Source organism: Salvelinus alpinus, chromosome 20 (genome assembly GCF_045679555.1).
Source record: "Salvelinus alpinus chromosome 20, SLU_Salpinus.1, whole genome shotgun sequence".
NCBI classification, from domain to species: Eukaryota; Metazoa; Chordata; class Actinopteri; order Salmoniformes; family Salmonidae; genus Salvelinus; species Salvelinus alpinus.
This window is the reverse complement of record NC_092105.1, coordinates 31173393-31189312: the sequence shown is the minus strand read 5'-3', so window position 1 is coordinate 31189312 and position 15920 is coordinate 31173393. Positions and strand designations below refer to the sequence as shown.

The 15920-nt window shown below is 43.2% G+C and overlaps 1 protein-coding gene across 1 annotated transcript in view; it reads left to right on the top strand.

Annotated features, from left to right (window-relative positions):
• The window catches only part of LOC139546650 (low-density lipoprotein receptor-related protein 1B-like), a 462326-nt gene that overhangs the window by 212996 nt on the left and 233410 nt on the right, over positions 1-15920 (top strand). The window contains exons 8-9 of the mRNA XM_071355272.1: positions 6949-7171; positions 15552-15741. Coding sequence (XP_071211373.1) covers positions 6949-7171; positions 15552-15741 — 413 coding nt within the window. The remainder of the gene's footprint in view (positions 1-6948; positions 7172-15551; positions 15742-15920) is intronic.

Below are 15920 nucleotides of genomic sequence, written 5' to 3'. Positions count from 1 at the left end.
AGGCTATCTGAAACATTTGACCCAAGTTAAACAATTTAAAGACAATGCTACCAAATACTAATTGAGTGTATGTAGACTTCTGACCCACTGGGAATGTGATGAAAGAAATAAAAGCTGAAATAAATCATTCTCTCTACTATTATTCTGACGTTTCACATTCTTAAAATAAAGTGGTGATCCTAAAACAGGGAATTTTTATGAGGATTAAATGTCAGGAATTGTGAATAACTGAGTTTAAATATATTTGGCTAAGGTGTATGTAAACTTCCGACTGTACATGCATGCACTCACGGACGTCAGGATTTTGCTGTTGACGTGGCATGTGTTTTGAGGGATGATGGTGTAGGAGTAGAGTTTGTGTGCAAGACCGTCGGGGGAGCAGGGAGCTGGGTGTGATTGGTTATCAGGAGCAAGCATTTTTCTGGGCTCCTCTCTCTTTAATTGGTGAGACATGGCTACAGCTGTTTCTGGTGAAGGAGAGAGCAGAGGGTCTGTCAGCCCGGGGCAGTGGTGTGGAAACAAAAATAAATTGGGGAGCTTGGTGATAGCTGATAGCAGCACAGCATGAGGCGCAATGTTTACAGAATATGTTCTGACACCACCCTCCATTTTATTGTGCTGTTTAGATCATTTTCTTTCTTTCATGGAGAGGAATGCTATTATTTTACTTTTTGCTTCTGGAAAGGTTTGGTGGATATGGTCTACTCTTCCCACTGTTAAGAGGATCTCTGAAAAGGAATTGAAATGAGAGTAAACTTTGTTCAATCTTGCCTGTGGTAGTTTTAGTTACGATCTAACTTCCCAAACAATTAATACTGACTGAGGGGGCATATTTTTCCATCATCATATTTTGATGGGAGAATGGGTTTTAATTGGCTAAAGAAAAAACAAAAAAACAATTATGTTTATGAGTATAGTGAGGCCTTGAGTTCCTTTTCAATTTGATTGTGGGACATACAGTGCATTCAGAAACTATTCAGATCCCTTCCCTTTTCTACATTTTGTTACGTTACAGTCTCATTCTAAAATGGGTTAAATACAAAAAATGACATTTATAAAACATTTAAAAAACAGAAATACCTTGTTTACATAAGTATTCAGACCGTTTGCTATGAGACTAGAAATTGAGCTCAGGTGCATGGCCAAGCACAACTCCAACACCATCATTAATTGTCCCAGCGTCGTCCGGGTTAGGGTTTGGCCGGGGTAGGCCGTCATTGTAAATAAGAATTTGTTCTTAACTGACTTGCCTAGTTAAATAAAGGATAAATAAATAAATAAAATAAAATAACGTTTGCTGATGACACAACAGTGGTAGGCCTGATCACCGACAATGATGATATAGCCTGTAGGGAGGAAATTAGAGACTTCCTCCCTATTTGAGCAAGACAAAGGAGCTGATCGTGGACTATAGGAATAGGAGAGCCGAACAGGCCCCTATTAACATCAACGGGACTGAAGTGTAGCGGGTCGAGAGTTTCAAGTTCCTTGGTGTCCACATCACCAACAAACTACCATGGTCCAAACACACCAAGACAGTTGTGAAGAGGGCATGACAACACCTTTTCTCCCTCAGGAGATTTGGCATGGGTCCCCAGATCCTCAAAAGTTATACAGCTGCACCATCGAGAGCATCCTGACCGGTTGCATCACCACCTGGTATGACAACTGCTTGGCATCTGACCGTAAGGCGATACAGAGGGTGGTGCGTACGGCCCAGTACATCACTGGGGCCAAGCTTCCTGACAACCAGGACCGATATATTTGGCAGTGTCAGAGGAAGGCCCCAAAAATTGTCAAAGACTCGTCACCCAAGTCATAGACTGTTCTCTCTGCCTCCGCACAGTAGGCGGTACCGGAGCGCCAAGTCTAGGACCTAAATGCTCCTTAACAGCTTCTACCCCCAAGCCATAAGACTGCTGAACAACTAATCAAATGGCCACCCAGACTACAGTATCTATATTGACCCCCCCCCCCCCCCCCACACACACACACACACTTTGTTTTTACACTGTTTATCATCTATGCATAGTCACTTTACAAATAACCTCGACTACCCTGTACCCCCGCACATTAACTCGGTACCCCCTCTATATAGCCTCGTTATTGTTATGTACATTTCTTGTGTTACTTTTTGATTGATTAGGGTCTCGAGCTTGATGACGAGTTTGGAGGGTACTATGGTGTTAAATGCTGAGCTGTAGTCGATGAACAGCATTCTCACATAGGTATTCCTCTTGTCCAGATGGGTTAGGGCAGTGTGCAGTGTGGTTGCGATTGCGTCGTCTGTGGACCTATTGGGTCAGTAAGCAAATTGGAGTGGGTCTAGGGTTTCAGGTAGGGTGGAGGTGATATGGTCCTTGACTAGTCTCTCAAAGCACTTCATGATGACGGAAGTGAGTGCTACGGGGCGGTAGTCGTTTAGCTCAGTTACCTTAGCTTTCTTGGGAACAGGAACAATGGTGGCCCTCTTGAAGCATGTGGGACAGCATACTGGGATAAGGATTGATTGAATATGTCCGTAAACACACCAGCCAGCTGGTCTGCGCATGCTCTGAGGACGCGGCTGGGAATGCCGTCTGGGCCTGCAGCCTTGCGAGGGTTAACACGTTTAAATGTTTTACTCACCTTGGCTGCAGTGAAGGAGAGCCTGCAGGTTTTGGTAGCGGGCCGTGTCAGTGGCACTGTATTGTCCTCAAAGCGAGCAAAAAAGTTATTCAGTCTGTCTGGGAGCAAGACATCCTGGTCCGCGACGGGGCTGGTTTTCTTTTTGTAATCCGTGATTGACTGTAGACCCTGCCACATACCTCTTGTGTCTGAGCTGTTGAATTGCGACTCTACTTTGTCTCTATACTGGCACTTAGCTTGTTTGATTGCCTTGCGGAGGGAATATCTACACTGTTTGTATTCGGTCATGTTTCCGGTTACCTTGCCCTGGTTAAAAGCAGTGGTTCGCGCTTTCAGTTTCACACGAATGCTGCCATCAATCCACGGTTTCTGGTTTGGGAATGTTTTAATCGTTGCTCTGGGTATTACGTCGCCGATGCACTTTCTAATAAACTCGCTCACCGAATCAGCGTATTCGTCAATGTTGTTGTTGGACGCAATGCGCAATGCAATCCACGTGATCGAAGCAGTCTTGAAGCGTGGAATCAGATTGGTCGGACCAGCGTTGAACAGACCTGAGCGCGGGAGCTTCTTGTTTTAGTTTCTGTTTGTAGGCTGGAAGCAACAAAATGGAGTCGTGGTCAGCTTTTCCGAAAGAAGGGCGGGGGAGGGCCTTATATGCGTCGCGGAAGTTAGAATAACAATGATCCAGGGTTTTACCAGCCCTGGTAGCACAATCGATATGCTGATAGAATTTAGGGAGTTTTGTTTTCAGATTAGCCTTGTTAAAATCCCTAGCTACAATGAATGCAGCCTCAGGATGTGTGGTTTCCAGTTTACATAGAGTCAGATAAAGTTCGTTCAGGGCCATCGATGTGTCTGCTTGGGGGGGAATATATACGGCTGTGATTATAATCGAAGAGAATTCCCTTGGTAGATAATGCGGTCGACATTTGATTGTGAGGAATTCTAAGTCAGGTGAACAGAATGACTTGAGTTCCTGTATGTTGTTATTATCACGCCACGTCTCGTTAATCATAAGGCATACCCCCCCCGCCCCTCTTCTTACCAGAAAGATGTTTGTTTCTGTCGGCGCGATGCGTGAAGAAACCAGCTGGCTGCACCGACTCCGTTAGCGTCTCTCGAGTGAGCCATGTTTCCGTGAAGCAAAGAACGTTACAGTCTCTGATATCTCTGTGGAATGCTACCCTTGCTCGGATTTCATCAACCTTGTTGTCAAGAGACTGGACATTGGCGAGTAGTATGCTAGGGAGTGGATCGCGATGTGCCCGTCTCCGAAGCCTGACCAGAAGACCGCTTCGTTTGCCCCTTTTACGGCGTCGTTGTTTAGGGTCGCCGGCTGGGATCCGATCCATTGTACTGGGTAGAAGGCAAAATACAGGATCCGCTTCGGGAGAGTCATATTCCTGGTCGTAATGATAGTGAGTTGACGTTGCTCTTATATTCAGTAGTTCCTCCCGACTGTATGTAATGAAACCTAAGATTACCTGGGGTACCAATGTAAGAAATAACACGTAAAAAAACAAAATACTGCATAGTTTCCTAGGAACGCGAAGCGAGGCGGCCATCTCTGTCGGCGCCGGAAGTAGTCAGGGTCTAGGGAAAGATTAATGGAGCAAAGTACAGAGATCCTTGATGAAAACCTGGTCCAGCGCAATCAGTACCTCAGACTGGGGCGAAGGTTCCCCTTCCAACAGGACAATGACCCTAAGCACACAGCCAAGACAATGCAGGAGTGGCTTCGGGACAAGACTCCGAATGTCCTTGAGTGGTCCAGCCAGAGCCCGGACTTGAACCCAATCGAACATCTCTGGGGAGACCTGAAAATAGCTGTGTAGCGACGCTCCCCAACCAACCTGACAAAGCTTGAGAGGATTTGCAGAGAAGAATGGGAGAAACTCCCCAAATACAGGGATGCCAAGCTTGTAGTATCATACCCAAGAAGACTCAAGGCTGCAATCACTGCCAAAAAATATTTGTATAAATTTCCACAAAAATATGAAAACCTGTTTTTGCTTTGCGTTTAACCTGTATTGTGTGTAGATTGATGGAGATTTGTATGTATTTATTTATTTTCGAATAAGCCTGTAACGTAACAAAATGTGGAAAAAGTCAAGGGGTCTGAATACTTTCTGGAGGCACTGTACGTACTTTAAACCCCTCTAAACCCTTTAGATAAATACATCCTCAACAATATGAAACCAAGTGCGCTCTCTCCTCATATTATCTGTTGTTGTATGTTCTCTGCAGTGCAGGCCTCCAAGTTAGGATTGAGTAGGTGAGGAATTGGATGATTGGATGTAACCACTTCCTATTTGAAGATGTGGAGAGCAGTAGGGCTGTTATCTTTTCAATCTAATTGTCACTGAAATCACAAAGTGAATGTAAATTCAACTTCTCTATTCGGTCCCTATATCTACAGCATCTTTCATGGTTATTTAATAATCCATGGATAAAAATACAAAAGCAACAATACCTTGATATATTATGTGTATAATGAGTCGGTAGTCATTGTCTGTTTGATGGAGGTCATGGTACAACCTAAATGTCACCCCAGATGTTTTGAAGAGAAACCTGCTTCTTGTGGTTCTAAACAACTATCGTAAACGTTCACAAAATACATTTACAAAGGGGAAAGAAAATAGACTTCAGATAAGACTTGCAAAGACCATCATGACCGAGGATTATTTTCATACTGTTTGTTTCAACGTAAACTACAAACCTTGTTGTGTCTCCTGAATTCCTAATTGCACTGTATCAGCAACAATCCTAATCCCAGAAACCCATCATTGGTATGCCACATAGAGGCTCACCTGTTCAGGGAGTTGTTTTTCTCGCTGAAGGAGGCTATTTTTCATCCCAGCATGTATCTCGGGGTTCAAAGGTCACCACTATATCTCTCCTGACTTGACTTGTATGGATTAAGTGGGCTCTCTGGCTCCAGCTCCCCTCAGCTCCCTGACTGTCTCGCTCTCTTGTTATCGTCCTCTCTGGCCTGGTGCTGTATGCCTCAGAAAGCCACAATGAAACCATGAGCATGGCAGCCCTGATGCTTCCACATCAATTTAGAGGTTGCAAAATTCCGGTAACTTTCTCAAAATTCCCTGGTTTTCTAGAAATCCTGATTGGAAGGTTCGGAGTTTCCTGCCTATTCCGACCTGATTCTGGGAATCTTCCAACCGGGATTTCTGGAAAACCTGGGAATTTGGGGGAAATTACTTATCAATTACTTTCTTTGCAATAGTGCTCATGTAAAGAAAGGAGAATAAACTGAGACTCCCAGTGCCCCGCGTCTAGAGTTTGTATTGTCGCTTTCTTTCCGTCTTTTAAAGAAACCAGATTTGTGAATACATTTTGTCTTCCTTTAATTAGGTATATGGCACTACACATTGAATGGTTGGTTTAAAGCAAAAGCATTTCCAATTAGATACTGTATAAGAGGTGATTCCTTGAACGAACTGGCTATAGACTGCTAACTTAACAGTGGGTATTCGTGGGAGGTTTGTTTAGACAGCCATACAACACTACAATACCATGCTGGCCCTGATACACCATTTCCTTTTCTGTACATGTAGATAGAATCAGGAAATGAATAGTTTAATTGATAAGACTTACAATGATAAGGTTCAATGGACTAACTTTATTTTCATACTATGCCTGCAATTAGACCTTGAGGAATGGGTTTTGTCACAATTCTTCTTGAAGTATCTGTTTTTATTAATGTCATCTCCTTCAATTTGTATACCTGTAGGCTATATACAGTCACTTGCGTTCATTTATAACTGTCCTTGGTAGTTGGCGTTAAAATGCAGTAATTGTGCAGTAATGGTTACAAAACGTTGTGTGGATATGCCTGAATAATAACCATGAATGAATAAGGCACCGGGCATGAATAACCATAAGCTATTATTGTGTTGGTGTATATAAGCATGACTAGAGTTGCAAAATTCTGGGAACTTTCAATAATTCCCTCCTGTTTCTGGGAATCTTCCGTCCCGGATTTCGGGAAAACCAGGGAATTTATTGACAGTAAAAGGCAGAATACTGTATTCAGAAATCCTCAACAATGATTTACACTCAAGGGCTATCTAATGTGCTTATGTTAAGCATATATTTACTGTTATTTCTCTTCCTGGAACCTGTGTTCAATTGGTTAGAGTATGGTGCTAGCAACGCAAAGGTTACGGGTTCAAGTCCTGCAGGCATCACATACCCCTATTATGCCAACTATGTATTCACTCACTCTACTGTAAGTCACTTTGAATATAAGCATCTGCTAAGTGGCATATTTATACAAATGTCTATATCATCTTCATACAGGATGCTGTTCTTCACTGACTATGGGAACGTAGCCAAGGTGGAGCGGTGCCACATGGACGGCACCAACCGAACCAGACTGGTGGATTACAAGACAGAGCAACCCACAGCTGTGGCCCTGGACTTGGTCAAGAAGCTGGTGTACTGGGCAGACTCCTACCTGGATTACATTGAAGTAGTGGATTACAATGGGAAGAACAGGCATGCAGTCATCCAGCGGAGTCAAGTGAGTGTCAAGCTTCATTCTGTTGTTGCTGAGCTGAGCTCTGCTTCTGATGATTGTCTTCTTGAGTTTACAGCTTACATACCACATAGTCTGTGGATGTTTATATGGATAATATGAGGAAACAATCTGAAATGTGTTTGTCCAATTTGTGGCTCAGTGGTTAAGAGCATGGCGCTAGCAAAGCCAAGGTTGTGGGTTCAAATCCTGAAAGCATCACATACTAACACAAAACTGATATCAAACCTTCCTTAATACAGACTGACAACTACAGTAACATCTTTCTAAAACTAGACTTGGTTGGGAGGGCATTTCAGGGCAACTGATTATTCCTTTCTTCTAGCTACTGTATGACTTTTATCTTGCCCATGTTGCTATAAGGGCACAAGGCGAGATCCATATGCAGACACAGGAGGCAGACGGTTCAGGTCTGATATTTATTATAACACAAGGGGTAGGCACTAGGCAGGTCGGGTACAGGCAACCGTTCATAAACCAGGTCAGAGTCCAAACAGTACAGGGCATTAAACATTCTCGAGGTCTGGACAGGCAGGGGTTCAGTAACCAGGTTCGAGTCAAAACAGAATAAGGCATTAGGCAGGCTCGAGGTCAGGGCAGGAAGAATGGTCAGGCAGGCGGATTCAGTGTCAGGACAGGCAAGGGTCAAAACCACGAGGACTACGAAAAGCAGAGATTGGGGAAAATAGGATTTAGGAGATAACCGCTTGTTGACTTGGCAAACTAGATGAACTGGCACAGAGAGACAGAAAACACAGGTATAAATACACCAGGGATGATGAGCGACACCTGGAGGGGGTGGAGACAAGCACAAGGACAGGTGAAACAGATCAGGGCGTGACAGTTACTGTAGAGTACAGACATGGTATGCATCCCAAATGGCACCATATTCCCTATATACAGTAGTGCACTACTTTTTACCAGAACCCTATAGGCCCTGGTCAAAAGAAATGCACATATAAGGATAGGGTGCCATTTGTGTTGCAGACAAAAGGTTTGATATGGCTTGAATATGGATTTCACTGGGATACTGCATGGTGATTCATTAGTGTGGATGAGTTAGAGGATGTGAGATGAGGTCGCTTACAAATGAACCTTAGTCCTTAGTCCTTCTTACAGTACTACACTTTGGAGAAGGATAGGTCTAATTAGGGAATATCATTATTCAAAAGGAGGCTCCTTGAAAGCGACCTACTGTAGTGTGAGGGAGACTCATATTGTAGGCTATAATGATGGAGGGAAAGAAAGAGGCCAAGGCATATGAAATACACCTTATTGTGTGTGCAGGTGTTCTTAGGATAATGATGCCTCTTTCTGTTCATAAATGTGTGGCCTCAGCAGACCTCTGCATATCATCTCCATGACAAATGAAAGACATATTTAACTTTTTCTACTGGCAGACGATGTAGTGTTGCGTCTAAATCCATTTTATTTCTATTCCACTTACATTTCAGCTCATACATCACAGGGTTCAAACCAATACAAAAAATACAATACAATATGCAGGTTGAGTCAAAAATAGGGTTGCAAAGGGAGGGTATATTACTGGAAACTTTCAAAGTTTACCAAAAAACTACCAGAATTTTAAAGGATTTTATGTTATCTATCACAAGACATCTAGTGGCCCTTTTGGGTATTTCAGATTATCACAGATGTCTGTAATTATCTCTGGTCCTGCGTGTGGCCTTCACATGTAAAATATTTGAATAATAAAAAATATATATTTTCCGAAATATAAACCATAAACTTAGTGAATACCATTGGTATTACCAAAAACTTTGTGAATTCCAAAAATTACACAGCCTTGAAATAGACTGGTTGATATTAATATTTGAAGCACTGTGTTCCTAAAAACATGATGGTTCACTGGTTTCCTGGTTGTTGTTATTCTTGTGCCACATGTTTTTCCGCCCCAGTGTTGAGGTGAGGCCCAGTGGGTTTAGGCTCACTTCCTGTGAACACTACTCACCCAACCCTGTCCTGTGTGTGTGTGTGTGTGTGTGTGTGTGTGTGTGTGTGTGTGTGTGTGTGTGTGTGTGTGTGTGTGTGTGTGTGTGTGTGTGTGTGTGTGTGTGTGTGTGTGTGTGTGTGTGTGTGTGCGTACACACATGGAGGGTGTCGACATAGTAAATGTAGCGTGGAGGGCAAGGCGACAAGGTGAAAAATCTGTCTGTGCTCTGGAGAAAGGCATTTAACCCTAATTCCTTAAGGGTTGTCATTGATGGTAGCAGAACCTGGTTGTGACCCCACACTCCATTTCCGATGGTGTCTCACGGGAGTTGCGATATGCAAAAAAACTAATTTCCAATTCACAAATATGTATTAAAACACACTTGTAGAGGACGAATATGACAAGCAATATGGTCGCCTAGCTTCAGGTCCTTAGTAAACTATGCAGTAATGTATAGTAATGTATTTTTATGTATCATTTCTTATATTGTTAGCCCAGAAAATCTCAAGTGTTATTACATACAAGCGGGAAGAACTATTGGATATAAAAGCGATGTCAAGTTAACAACATTATGACCAGGAATACGACTTTCCCGAAGCGGATCCTTTGTTCGGACCTCCACCCTGGACATGGGATCTTATCCCAGAGGCCGACCCAAAACAACGCGGTCGTCGCAGGAGAGGCAGACGGAGCGGCCTACTGGTCAGACTTAGAAGGCGAGCACACCATCCACCGCTTCCGATCATATTACTCGCCAATGTCCAATCTCTAGACAACAAGGTGGACGAAATCAAGGCACGAGTTGCCTCACAGAGAGACATCAGAGATTGTAACATTCTCTGTTTCACCGAAACATGGCTCACTCGAGATATGTTGTCAGTCGGTACAGCCACCCGGTTTCTTCATGCATTGCACTAACAGAAACAAACATCTCTCTGGTAAGAAGGAGGGCAGGGGTGTATGCCTTATGATTAACGACTCATGGTGTAATCATAACAACATACAGGAACTCAAGTCCTTTTGTTCACCTGACTTAAAATTCCTTACAATCAAATGCCGACCGCATTGTCTCGCAAGAGAATTCTCTTCGATTATAGTCACAGCCGTGTATATCCCCGCCAAGCAAATACCTTGACGGCCCTGAAAGAACTTCACTGGACTCTATGTAAACTGGAAACCATATATCCTGAGGCTGCATTTATTGTAGCTGTGGATTTTAACAAAGCTAATCTGAGAACAAAGCTTCCTAAATTCTATCAGCATATCAAATGCGCGACACGAGCTGGTAGCATTCTGGACCATTGCTACTCTAACTTCCCTGATGCATACAAAGCCCTTCCCCGCCCTCCCTTTGGCAAATCGAACCATGACTCCATTTTGTTGCTCCCATCCTATAGGCAGAAACTAAAACGGGAAACGCCCGTGCTCAGGTCTATCCAACGCTGGTCTGACCAATCTGATTCCACGCTTCAAGATTTGTTCGATCACATGGACTGGGATATGTTCCTGGTAGCCTCAAACAATAACATTGACGTATACGCAGAGTCGGTGTGCGAGTTTATTAGCAAGTGCATCGGAGATGTTGTACCCACTGAGAATATTAAAACCTTCCCTAACTAGAAACCGTGGATTGATGGCAGCATTCGTGCCTGGAAACATGACCACAATACAAACAGTGTAGTTATTCCCTCCGCAAGGCAATCAAACAAGCAAAGCGTCAGTATAGAGACAAAGTAGAGTCGCAATTCAACGCCTCAAACACGAGACGTATGTGGCAGGGTCTACAGTCAATCACGCATTACAAAAAGAAAACCAGCCTCGTCGCGGACATCGACGTCTTGCTCCCAGACAAATAAAACAACTCCTTTGCTCGCTTTGAGAACAATACAGTGCATGACATGGCCAGCTACCAAGCCTGTGAGCTCTCCTTCTCCGTGGCCAACGTGAGTAAAACATTTAAACGTGTTAACCCTCGCAAGGCTGCCGACCCAGAAGGCATCCCTAGCCGCGCCCTCAGAGCATGCGCAGACCAGCTGGCTGGAGTGTTTACGGACATATTCAATCAGTCCCTATCCCGGTATGCTTTCCCCACATGCTTCAAGATGGCCACCATTGTTCCTGTTCCCAAGAAAGTTAAGGTAACTGAACTAAATGACTATCGCCCCGTAGCATTCACTTCTGTCATCATGAAGTGCTTTGAGAGACTAGTCAAGGATCATATCACCTGCACCTTACCTGATACCATAGACCCACTCGCATTTCCTTACCGCCCGAATAGGTCCACAGACGACGCAATTGCCATCACACTGCACACTGCCCTATCCCATCTGGACAAGAGGAATACCTATGTAAGAATGCTGTTCATTGATTACAGCTCAGCATTTAAAACCATAGTACCCTCCAAACTTGTCATTAAGCTCGAGACCCTGGGTCTCGACCCCGCCCTGTGCAATTGTGTCCTGGACTTTGACGGGCCGCCCCCAGGTGGTGAAGGTAGGAAACAACATCTCCACCCCGCTGATCCTCAACACTGGGGCCCCACAAGGGTGCTTTCTCAGCCCTCTCCTGTTCTCCCTGTTCACCCATGACTGCGTGGCCATACACGCCTCCATCTCAATCATCAAGTTTGCAGACAACACTATAGTGGTAGGCTTGATTACCAACAACGGCGAGACAGCCTACAGGGAGGAGGTGAGGGCCCCCCGGACTTCAGGAAACAGCAGAGGGAGCACCCCTCCATCCACATTGACGGGACAGTAGTGGAGAAGGTGGAAAGTTCTTCTTATTCGTCCCTTTAAATTTGTGTGTATAAGGTAGTCGTTGTGAATTTGTTAGATTACTTGTTAGATATTACTGCACGGAACTAGAAGCATAAGCATTTCGCTACACTCGTATTAACATCTGCTAACCATGTGTATGTGACCAATAAAGTTTGATTGGATTTGATTTTGTACAGTGCTTTCGGAAAGTATTCCAACCGTTTGACTTTTTCCACATTTTGTTACGTCAGACTTATTCTAAAATTGATTAAATGTTTTTTCCCCCTCGTCACTCCACACCCATAATGACAAAACCATTTTTTATTTTTTATTTTTTAATGTTTGCAAATGTATTAAAATAGAAAAACATAAGTATTCATACCCTTTACTCATTACATTGTTGAAGCACCTTTGGCAGTGAATACAGCCTCGAGTCTTCTTGGGTATGACGCTACAAGCATGGCACACCTGTATTTGGGGAGTTTCTCCCATTTTTCTCTGCAGATCCTCTCAAGCTTTGTCAGGTTGGATGGGGAGTGACGCTGGACTGCTATTTTCAGGTCTCTCCAGAGATGTTAGATCGGGATCAAGTCCGGACTCTGGCTGGGCCACTCAAGGACATTCAGACTCATCCCGAATCCACTCCTGTGTTCTCTTGGCTGTGTGCTTTGGGTCGTTGTCCTGTTGGAAGGTGAACCTTCGCCCTAGTCTGAGGTCCTGATCGCTCTGGAGCAGGTTTTCATCAAGCATCTCTCTGTACTTTCCTCCGTTCATCTGTTTCTCGATCCTAACTAATCTCCCAGTCCCTGCTGCTGAAGAACATCCCCACAGCATGATGCTTCACCATAGTGATGGTGCCAGGTTTCCTCCAGACGTGACACTTGGCATTCAGGCCAAAGAGTTCAATCTTGCTTTCATTTTTTTTCTCATGGTCAGAGTCTTTAGGTGCCTTTTGTTAAATTCCAAGTGGGATATCATGTGCCTTTTACTTTTTTTACTGGCTTCCGTCTGGCCACTCTACCATAAAGGCCTGATTGGTGGAGTGCTGCAGAGATGGTTATCCTTCTGGAAGGTTCTCCCTTCTCCTCAGAGGAACTCTAGAGCTCTGTCAGATTGACCATCGGGTTCTTGGTCAACTCCCTTCTCCCTCGATTGCTCAGTTTGGCCGGGCAGACAGCTCTAGGAAGAGTCTTGGTTGTTCCAAACTTCTTCCATTTAAGAATGATGGAGACCACTGTGTTCTTGGGGACCTTCGATACTGCAGAAATGTTTTGGTACCCTTCCCCAGATCTGAGCCTTGACACAATCATGTCTCAGAGCTCTACAGGCAATTCCTTAGACCTCAGGGCTTGATTTTTGCTCTGACATGCACTGTCAACTGAGGGACTTTAAACAGACAGGTGTGTGCCTTTCAAAATCATGTCCAATCAATTGAATTTACCACAGGTGGACTCCAATCAAGTTGTAGAAACATCTCAAGCATGATCAATGGAAACAGGATGCAGCTTAGCTCAATTTCGAGTGTCATAGCAAAGGGTTGTGAATACTTATGTAAATAAGGTATTTCTGTTTTAGTTTTTTTTTCTCGCTTTGTCATCCCAAAAAGTATTTAATCCATTTTAGAATAAGGCTGTAATGTAAAAAGAATGTGGAAAAAGTCAAGGGGTCTGAATACTTTCCGAAGGCACTCTATATGTGTGAAATAGGACACATACACTGAGTGTACAAAACATTAAGAACATTAACCTATTTCCATGGCATAGATTGACCAGGTGAATCCAGGTGAAAGCTAGGATCCCTTCTTGATGTCACTTGTTAAATCCTCTTCAACCAGTGAAGATGAAGGTGAGGAGACAGATTAATTAGGGATAGAAGTCCCGCTAGCGGGACAACTTCCGGTGAAACTGGAGGGCGCGCAGTTCAAATAAAATTTCAGAAATATTATGGATTTTAAACATTTATGTACATATCTTATAGTCTTATATTGTCTGAAAGCTTAAATTCTTGTTAATCTAACCTCACTGTCCGATTTACAGGAGCTATTACAGCGAAAACATGACATGTGATTGTTTGAGGGCGGCGCCCCGCATCAAAATATTTTTTCACCGGCACAGGTTTCATACATTCACAAATAACGATTAAATATTCACTTACTTTTTGAAAATCTTCCTCTGCCTTGTCATCCAAAAGGTCCCAGCTATAACATGTAGTGTCGTTTTGTTAGATAAAGTCCTTCTTTATATCCCAAAAAGTCAGTTTAGTTGGCGTTATCGATTTTAGTAATCCACTCGTTCAATATGCAGAGAAAGGAATCCAAAAATCTACCCCTAAACTTTGTTTCAACAAGTCAAAATACATTTCTACTTACTCCTCATATACCCTAAAATGTAATCAAACTATAATATTTCTTACGGAAAGAAGTATGTTCAATAGGAAACCGATTTTAGCAGGTGCGTACTGTCTTCATGGCGCACACAAACACGAATTACCAAGACTATCTCCTTCTGCTAAAACTGATATTTCTTATTTGTTTTTGAAGTCACAAGCCTGAAATCTTGAGCATAGATTACTGACACCCTGTGGAAGCCATATGAATTGCATTCAGGGAGCTAATTTTCAATATGACCTTACTCTTGTATTTCTAAGAGGATGGTCTCTCCCCAAAAAATCTGTTTGGTTTTTCTTTGGATTTTCTCCTACCATATCTATTATGTTATAGTCTCCTACACTATTTTAAAATTTCTACAAACTTCAAATCGTTTTTTTCCCAATGGTACCAATTATATGCATATCGGGGAGGCAGGTAGCCTAGTGGTGAGAGCGTTGGACTAGTAACCGGAAGGTTGCAAGATCGAATACCTGAGCTGACAAGGTAAAAATATTTTCCCTGAACAAGGCAGTTAACCCACTGTTCCTAGGCTGTCTTTGAAAATAAGAATTTGTTCTTAACTGACTTGCCTAGTTAAATAAAAATTACAAATATCCTGGCTTCAGGGCCTGAGCTACAGGCAGTTTACTTTGGGCATGTCATTCAGGCGGAAATGGAGAACAAAGAGGCCTAGTCCTTGATTGTGTATATGTGCTATTCAGAGGGTGAATGGGCATGACAACATTTTTAAGTGCCTTTGAACGGGGTATGGTAGTAGGTGCCAGAACTGCAATGCTGCTGGGTTTTTCAAGATCAACAGTTTCCTGTGTGTATCAATACTGGTCCACCACCAAAAGGACATCCATCCAACTTGACACAATTGTGGGAAGCATTGTAAGTCAACATGGGCCAGCATCGCTGTGGAACGCTTTCAACACCTTGTATAGTCCATGCCCTGACTAATTGAGGCTGTTCTGAGGGCAAAAGTGGGGAGTGCAACTCAATATTAGGAAGGTGTTCGTAATGTTTTGAACACTCAGTGTTTAAGCACCCACCCTATTATTATTATTATCATTATTATTATCATTAATATTATGCTCCCAGAGGGTTGTGCCCACTTCATGACCCTGTGTATTTTGGGGAATACAAACACACACACACACACATTTTCTCTCATGTCTTAGATCCTGGAGCTCACAGAGTTGTTTTGTGTAATACAAGTTTTTATTTTGCGGGGTTTAAACTTTTTTATGTTGCATGTCATTGTATTGTTATTCTCTGTTTCAGGTGTCCTACATCCATGGATTAGCTGTCTTTGAGAACTACCTGTATGCCACTCATTCTGACCCCTCCATTGGGAATACCATGGACATCTTCAAGATCCATCGGTTTAACACCACAGAACCCAGGACACTAACCAGCCTGGGGAGTTCCAGAGGAGCAATACGTGTTTACCACAGACTCACTCAACCAAAAGGTAAAGGACATGTTTGTCAGGGTACTAAATGTGCTTGCTTGCTGGTGTCAAATGTGCAGTGCTTGTGACGCACAAGCTCAGAGTTTTCTGCATCAAATTTGCTGTTGTCAAATGTATCTGTAGCCTACATGTGACAAATATTTTGTGAATCTGAGAGTTTTCTGCTTCACTTAATTAAT